The sequence below is a fragment of the Austrofundulus limnaeus genome, unplaced genomic scaffold (assembly GCF_001266775.1).
Source record: "Austrofundulus limnaeus strain Quisiro unplaced genomic scaffold, Austrofundulus_limnaeus-1.0 Scaffold28, whole genome shotgun sequence".
Taxonomy (NCBI): Eukaryota; Metazoa; Chordata; class Actinopteri; order Cyprinodontiformes; family Rivulidae; genus Austrofundulus; species Austrofundulus limnaeus.
The window spans coordinates 845,995-854,782 of NW_013952430.1; the positions used below are offsets into that span (position 1 = coordinate 845,995).

At 38.5% G+C, this 8,788-nt stretch overlaps 2 protein-coding genes across 2 annotated transcripts in view; both read right to left on the bottom strand.

The window, feature by feature from the left end:
- Positions 1-1,035, bottom strand: part of smap1 (small ArfGAP 1) — a gene marked incomplete at its 3' end in the record, with an annotated part of 111,771 nt that extends 110,736 nt beyond the window's left edge. The window contains 1 exon segment of the mRNA XM_014005034.1: positions 719-1,035. Coding sequence (XP_013860488.1) covers positions 719-836 — 118 coding nt within the window.
- A 1,792-nt stretch (positions 1,036-2,827) lies between these two features.
- Positions 2,828-8,788, bottom strand: part of slc1a4 (solute carrier family 1 member 4) — a 23,531-nt gene continuing 17,570 nt past the window's right edge. Inside the window, exon 8 of the mRNA XM_014005035.1 lies at positions 2,828-7,057. Coding sequence (XP_013860489.1) covers positions 6,832-7,057 — 226 coding nt within the window. The 3' untranslated portion in view covers positions 2,828-6,831. The remainder of the gene's footprint in view (positions 7,058-8,788) is intronic.

Here is an 8,788-nt window from a genome sequence, read left to right on the forward strand (position 1 = left end):
CACACACACACACACACACACACACACACACACACACACACACACACACAGACAGCTAAATAAATAAATACAGTAAAAATGTGCCATTTAAAGTACAAAAGGAGAGGTTTACCTCATGTTTTAATTTAATTGACTTTCACATTTATTTTCCAACTATATATCCAACAAATAATATATTTTTGCACATAATTTACATTTTACGTATTTTTGCAAAAATATATTATTTGTTGGATATATATTTCCGCTTTTATTTCTAATTATGTCAGTGTTGGTCCTCCGTACTGCAGAAGCCTGATAATCATCTGTTCATTCAAATCAGGTGTGTTGGAGCAGAGAAACAAGTAAAACATGCAGGGCTGCTGCCCTCCAGGACCAGGGTGGCCCACCCCTGAACTAAACGCTATAATTGTTTTATTTTGAAAGCGACGGGCGGATGTTGATAAATTTTGTCTCAACTTGGACAGATGTCGCTCTGCTCATTTTGAATTCTTATTCTACCTGAAATAAAATAACAACTTAAAGTCTTCTACCAAAATGACAGCACAGTTCGTTAATAAAATTAACTCGTTTTTTTTTTTGTTTTGTTTTTTTTTTTTTTACAAACGAACCGGGTCAAGAAGGATGAATGAGAACCATCTGAGCCCCTTCCCCAGCCTTTAACCGAACCATTTCACCTTCCCGTCCGCTAGTTAATGACCGAACCTGAGGTTCGACCCACCTTTAGCCTCGCAGTCAGCGCAGTACTTGTTGTCCGTCTCCCTGAGCAGCTGGGACAGGATGGCCTGGTGCTGCTCATTCTGTTTCTGGGCTTTTTCCCTCTCCGACCGGGTCGTCATGTCGCTGTTCGGAAGTGGGTCTTGGTTCCGAAGAGCCTGGGAGTCCTCAGCCTGTGTTACCAGAGGTGAGGCATGACCGAGGAGCGGCGGTACTGATCCGGTAACCTCCCGCTAACAGGTACCACGGATCTGAAGCATCATCCCTGCTGCTTTCAGGACCGTCGGAATTTTCACTACTGTCACTGTTCCCCAGCCTCACAACGCAATTCCGCTTCGTTTTTAATTTAAATATTACACTCGGTTTTAAATGTACAAGAATTTTAAAAAATGTTTTATAAAAAAACTTTATATTTACTATAGTTTAACTGGGATTGTATTTGATTAGCTATGAAACCAACAGAACCAATGAAACCATTACACTGTTACGTCTGGAACCAATGTGTAATCATGATTATGTCATCTTCTGCTGCTTATCTGTAGTCTGGCAGTCCTGATGCATCTCAGTAATCCAGGTGAAAAATCAAAAGTTATAGTTTTAGTCATAGCTATTTTGTTATAGTCAAAGAACTATACATCGGGGAAACAAAGCAGCCACTGTTCAAAAGAATGTCCCAACACAGACGAGCTACGTCTAATGGCCAGAACTCTGCAGTTTTCACTCATTTACAGGCCAGCGGTCACTCTTTCAGAGATGAGGATGTTCTCATTCTTGATAGAGAGGAACGTTGGTTTGAGAGAGGAGTAAAAGAAGCCATTTTTGTGAAGAAAGACCGTCCTTCATTAAACAGAGGTGGAGGCCTCCGTTTTCAGTTGTCCCCCTCCTACAGCAGGGCTATTGCCAGCATCACTCCACCCCCTGTTAACAATAGGTGTTAATTAGGTGTCAACGATAGTCATATGATGTGAGTATCAGTCACATGGAGGCAGGGCTTAAAAGCCTGATTTTTGCCTGAAACTCTCAGACTGAAGAAGTCTCTTGGAGGAGAGACGAAACGTTTCATTAGAGAAGAACCCGTCCAGAAGACCTATACAATTATTTTCTTTTCTTCCCTTTATGACCACAGGGTACCCATCTTCTGATGGATGCTTCCAGCAGGATAATGCTCCATGTCATAAAGCGTGAATCATCTCAGACTGGTTTCTTGAACACAAGTTCACTGAACTAATAAAAGTCCCTGAAATATGTAAAGTAGCTTTACAAAACAACTACATATCATAAATGAATTACTTAATTAGTTAATGAATGAATGAATGAATTATTAATTAATTAAATTGAATATAAATAAATAAGTAAATATGTAATAAATAAATAACATGCTGAAATGTTTTAATATTTTGATTTTGTTTTATTTCATGTGGAAATTTTTTCATTTGTTGGAATAGAATTAATACTTTATTAATTATAGTGTTTATTTATTTATTTAATTTCGAATGAAACAGCTTTCTATAGGCTCCTTTAATAATCAGATCGGCTTGATATTAGCATTCACCTCTAGCCAATAGCTGCAACCATCTTAAATCTAAGTTTAAAAGTAACTGCCTATATTTGAATAGTATATGTCTATATTTGTTAAAATATGTTTGTATGATAATATTCAAGTGTTAATCAGTGTGTGTTGTAATGGATTGTGCAGAAGGCCTTTGTGTGCCATATTATCTGGGGTACAACAACTTTAGGGAACGTTAAGTGACTGTACAATGTAGCATTTAACATTTCCACTTGTACGGAAGTCGAGAGCGGACGTTTTCTGCATTTTATAATTTTCCATGGTTTTTTCATGATAACGACATATGTGTACATGTGCTGTTGTTGTTTTTTGTTTGTGTGTTTTATTTTACTTTGTTTTTTTGTCTTATTAATCATAAAAGTCTGCAAAATTAAACCCATTTCGGAACGACCTGAAGTTGTTTTACTTCTGTCTGAAACCACTATCTCACTGTGTTTTTGCGTCCCCCTTTTAGAAAGAGAAATGTGCCATTAAATACCCTGTCACAGGCCTACTGTCACGTGTGGTCAAGGCTATTAAAAGAAAAGGAATTTAACCCTTCTGAACATTTTATGACAGAACCGTTCAGTTTATTGAAGGCGGACAGCAGGATTGAGAGCACAGACAGCTGTAGAGTTTGACAGCGACACGGCACAGGCAATACAAACTATTAACAAAAAAATCATTAAAATACATTCAAACTATTAGGAACATTCTGAAATTATTAGCTTACTGGAAGGTGTGAGACATACAGACATTTTAAAGGGTAAATTATGACCCAAACATACATAAATTCATTTTCCATACCAGGTGTAAATACATGTTATTGTAGCAAAAACAGTCAAACCTGACCATGAAACACGTAATACTGAGAAAAAACAAATTAAATCCACTATGTCAAATTAAAGCAGAAATCTGACGATTATTTTTACTGCGTCAGAAACAGACACAGAAAAACAAATGGCTTAAAAATAATAACAGATCCATCACATCTTAGTGTTCTTCACAGAATAACATCACAAGATTTATGGCAATAACAGATTAAATTAAGTATATAAGAAATGTTACCACAGTTAGTTTAGTGTTTTCACAGCCACCAGAGGGAGCCACCAGCTCAAAGGTCAGCTCAGTCCAGCCAACAGGGAGTTTTGGCACAGCTTGCTTCTTGTTGAACTGCAAAGTATGAACAGCTATGGCACTAGATTTTACCCCGTAAAAAAAGACAGCACCAAGAACATTAAAACAAACAGAGCAGTGACTCTTTTAGAGGACCTCAGACCCCTACAGAGTCACAGATATACGGTAAGTGTGAAGAAGACGTGCTCACTTTGATCCACATTTAACCCGATCGGGGGAAAAATACTAATGCAGCACAGCAGAGACGCCACTGAAAATCAGCCACACACAAACATTAACAAACAAAAGAGCCAGCGGAGGTGAATTGCCCACCAAATAAAATGGAGGATGGATCTCCAGAATAAAAAATAAGAACTCTTTATATATTTTGGTCCAGTGTCTGAGCATAAACATATGATTTTCTGTGAATGGCTCGATGTGATTTCCTAACACCAACCATCATGAACTTTACTGAAAAACTCAAGTTAAACATCCGATTTGTTTCTTCCTTTGAAAAGAGACTGGAGTGTTTTCATGATGGTCGATAAAAAAAATCTGCAGTCCTTGGACACTAATGTTTAGATCTTCTCACAGAGTCAACTTATGACTCAGAGTTCAATAACATGTTGGCTTTAAAATCCCTTGATTCTAATTTTTCTTTAATTCGAAGATGATTCATTAAATATCAATTCTTTACAGTACATTTTTAGTTTGTCAGGTTACACGAACCTTAGTAGTGTCAGCAGACAAGTATTAGCTCTGAGCAAACAGCTAAAATAACAAAACTTATATCTAAAGCTGTTAGCTGAAAGTTAGGGGTTCATACCTTTGTTCCCTGGTACCTATGTGCCCCAGTACCTATTTCCCACAGTACCAATGTTCCATGGTACCTATGTTTCATGTCACCTATGTGTGACAGTACCTATGTCACACTATACCCATGTTCCACTGTACGCATGTTCCAAGGTATGTACTGTATGTACCACAGTACTTATGTTGCACTGTATCTATGTTCCACTGTAACCATGTTCCATGGTAACCATGTTCCACTGTACCTGTGTTCCATGGTATCAATGTTCTATGGTACCCATGTTCCATTGTATCAATGTTCCAGTGTACCATTGTTCTATGGTACCCATGTTCCATGGTATCGATGTTCCAGTGTACCATTGTTCTATGGTACCTATGTTCCACAGTACCAATGTTCCACTGTACCCATGTTCCACTGTGCCTGTGTTCCATGGTACCAATGTTCTATAGTACCCATGTTCCACTGTACCCATGTTTCATGGTACCAATGTTCCAGTATACCAATGTTCTATGGTACCCATGCTCCACTGTACCAATGTTCTATGGTACCTATGTTCCACAGTACCAATGTTCCACTGTACCCATGTTCCACTGTACCTGTGTTCCATGGTACCAATGTTCCATGATACCCATGTTCCACTGCACCCGTGTTGCATGGTACCAATGTTCTATGGTACCCATGTTCCATGGTATCACTGTTCCAGTGTACCAATGTTCTATGGTATCTATGTTCCACTATACCCATATTCCATGGTACCAATGTTTCAGTGTTCCAATGTTCCAGTGTATCAATGTTCTATGGTACCCATGTTCCACTCTACCCATGTTCAATGGCACCAGTGTTCCACATGTTCCATGGTACCAATATTCCACGGTTACCAATTTTCCATTGTACCAATGTTCTATGATACTAATGTACCACTGTACCAATGTTCTATGGTACCAATGCTCCACTGTACCTATTTTCCAGTGTTACAATGTTCCAGGGTACCTGTGTTCCAGTTTCCTGGTGCCCATGTTCTACATTACCTATGTTCTCCTGTGGTCAATAATGAAATTCATGAAATGTGCTTGGCTCGCCCATCAAATGTCTTTTGAAACAAATTAAATATACAACTAAATTTAGGTGCAGGCATTTTACCAGGGAATACAGGTATCGGCTAACATAGATATGGTTGTACCAGTGGGCTACATAAGGATCTGGGAAATATAGGTACCAGGAAACAGATGATTATACCGGGGGAAACATAGGGATCTGGGTAACATGGGGATGACCCTACAAGTTAGCACTACTTTAGCTAGTTAGCTAGCATTCAAATAACAAACTAATTTTAATCATTCTTGGAAACAAAGATCTCACAAGAAGTTAGCAAAAAACTAAAATGTGTTTTTATATAACTAAAGGTAGTATTTCATTGAGCTGCAATTGTTGGAGGTAAGGTAAAGACTCAAATTTGTAAGAAAATATAATCATTTTCTGTTGCAGTCTCGCAGACTTTTTAGCGTGTGCGATAAAGCCATTAACCACACGGCCGTGTTTTGTTACTGCTGAATCGTAGATATCAATAATTTTTGTGTGTATGCCTAGCAAAAGTGTATTCTAGGCCGAGAATGTTCAAGAAGTTCAAAGTTCAAGCAACAAGACTGTGAGCCTCTGCAACTCAGAAATTCTGAACCCCCTAAACATTTTTGAGATATTTTAGAGACTTTGCCATCAATACCGTTCACCATCTAGTCTGCAACAGTTGTTGCCTAGTGAGATACTACCCTCAAAAAAAATAATGCGTTAAACTTCAGATGGCAAGACAAAGTCCTATATTTTTAAGGAGACTTTGTTCCATGGTTTCAGTTTTAGCTGTTTAAAAAACATGGAAATAGGCCAATCTTCAGTTGACCTGTAAACAAATGGGCCTTCCTACGTGAGAACATCAAGGGAATGGGCTCATTCAGATAGTCCAATGTTCAAAATGTTTTACCAGGACGATGAGCCAATCTGTCACTGAGGTTTGCTCTCAAATCAGGCCAAATACTTCACTTTACCTTTGCAGAGTTAATGTTTGACCTCTGTCTGCTGATGGTCAGCAAACAGCAGCCTGCACAGATGGATTCTGGAAAAATACAAGTTAAGAGTTTGAAACCACAAAACTCCATCTTCAATATGACAGAAGTATCCAAAACCTCTTGATCTGGGGTTATTTCATTTACATTTCCAACTCACACATGGAATATATTAAGTTAGAAAATAACTGACTTATTCAGCAGTTGATGGTTAAATTTGTTTTTGACTGTCTAATAATAAAAAGTATTAAACGCTGTTTGGAAATTAAAACAAGGAAGGCAGTAAGTGTTACGAAAACCGATCTCGAACATCAATGGGAATGATACTCATGTTTTCATCAATGTTGAAAACTAAACTCTTCCAATAGCAAGTTGTAACTAAACATTATTAAAAATGAATCATTCCTAAATGTGTTAAGATTCAGACCGTACAGACTCTACCTGCAGCCTGTTTCTGTCCTCACAGTTGAAACCATCAGTGATTTGTGGGTTGTTTTTGTATAGTTTGTGCTGTTTTTAAGGACACTGGGTCAGACAGGTGCCCCATGAGCAGCAACATCGCACATGTCAAAGGTTAAACGGGTTCACAGGACAGACTCGATGGCTTCGGGCACGGCCCCTGGGACTTTGATTCGATGCATGACGAGCGGCGATGTCTCCTCCTCCGCCTGAACGTTGGCTGTAGATTCCACCCGCACCTCCTCCAGCTCCTCCTTCTGCTGATGCTTCACTTCCTGCTGGTTGATGTGGTGGAGGATTCCTGCACCCAGGGCATCCCCTTCCACGTTCACCACGGTGGTGGTACGATCCCTGTGTGCCGATAGAAGACAAGTTAAATTTCAGAGAACACCTTTGAATGGGACAGTTGCTATTTGATACGAACATTTTATAAGAAATATAACTAAAAGAAAATAAAGATCCAGAACTCAGTAAAGGGATGCATGTTGCCCACCACCTTTCATTCCAAAGTTTTCAGCTAAGAGATATTTTGAAAAATTATGTAGTTTTTGCCATTTGGCTTAAATCTTAGCATTCCTAGAATGTGTTGGGGATGACTTTCAGCTACCATCATGTCAGGTTTTAGTTTAATGTCTGTACAGTTGACTGAGTTATAGACATTTTTTCCCAAGGTTTTTTTTTCCAAAAGTGATTCTTTTAAATATACTTCCAATGATTATCTGCTGAGAGTTTTATCAAAAAACATCCACTGTTTCATGAGATATTTTGCTAACAGACAAACAGGGCTGACTCCAACAGTTATTACCAAAGGTCTGAACATAGACTTGGTTCACCACTGGTTATGAATGTCAGCTACTACCACACCAACTTTTAGCTCAATATCTGTAAAACTGACCGTCAGAAACTTTAAAGTCAATAAGCTGTGGCGGCCATCTTGAATTGATTTGACTCCAACAGTTAATCCAATACAAATATGCGTCCAATTATTACTTTCTGATCGTTTCATTAAAATGTGTCCAGTTGTTCACAAGATATTTTGTTTGGCGATATACAGTAGAGTCAAAACAACAGCTCCCACTTAGTCTTTGGAGTCAGGATGATTGTTTTTGTCCCTGGAGGCTGAGAAAACATCCTGAAACAAATTTGGATTATGTTTAACTCGTTACTGTTTGTTCTGTTTCCCCTCAAACAGGCACTGGACAAATTGTACCTCTCACTTTGCACCCAGCAGCTGTTATTTTGTACCTATTAAGAGCAAAATGATCCCTACATTCATGAACCCACGTGGTTTTACATACTCATTATTAAATGCAATGTGGTCTTATAAGGTTAAAGTGCTTTTCTCGTATCTTATTATTGTCAACTATGAAAATTATATTTAAAATGTATTTCCTTTTTTCTTATTTTCCACTGTCTTCTCTTATTTTCGGTCAACCACTTTGAAACTTCGCATAAAACTTTTTATTTATTTGAACAACATACAGTTCTCCAAACAGATTGTTTTAATTTACGTGTCCAGGCAGAAACATCGCACATAGCAAAATTTGTCTGGCCCAGTTCTGGCCCACACAGTGTTCCAGTACTCGGCCCAGATACCACAAATGACAGCCCTTTGGGGGCACAAATGTGGTTTGCCATGGGTGGTCCATGCTTGGGCCAGCACCACATAAACCAAACCACAACTGGACCTGTTGTGGATTGGTTTAAACCACAACTGGGCCAGTAGTGACATGCCATCTGAAAAACAGAACCATCATTGCCAGACCTGGCCCACATCCAGTTGACAAACCACTTGTCATGCTGGCAATGCCACATTTGTTGTTTGTAACGTCAGACCAGCCTGACGGATCTGTGAATCAAACAAGCAGCTGCACTTTCTCTTTCATTGTTAATTTCTAAATCACTTATTTTGGGATTTGTTTTCATTTTTGTCCCTTTCCAAAAGCCAGGTCAAACTGACTACAGGACTATGGACCTCCCAGGGCAGATCAATAAATCACTGAAAAACACCTTTTAGTACAAATTCTGATCCATTCTTGAATAATCTCTATGTAATATATATATATATATATATATATATAT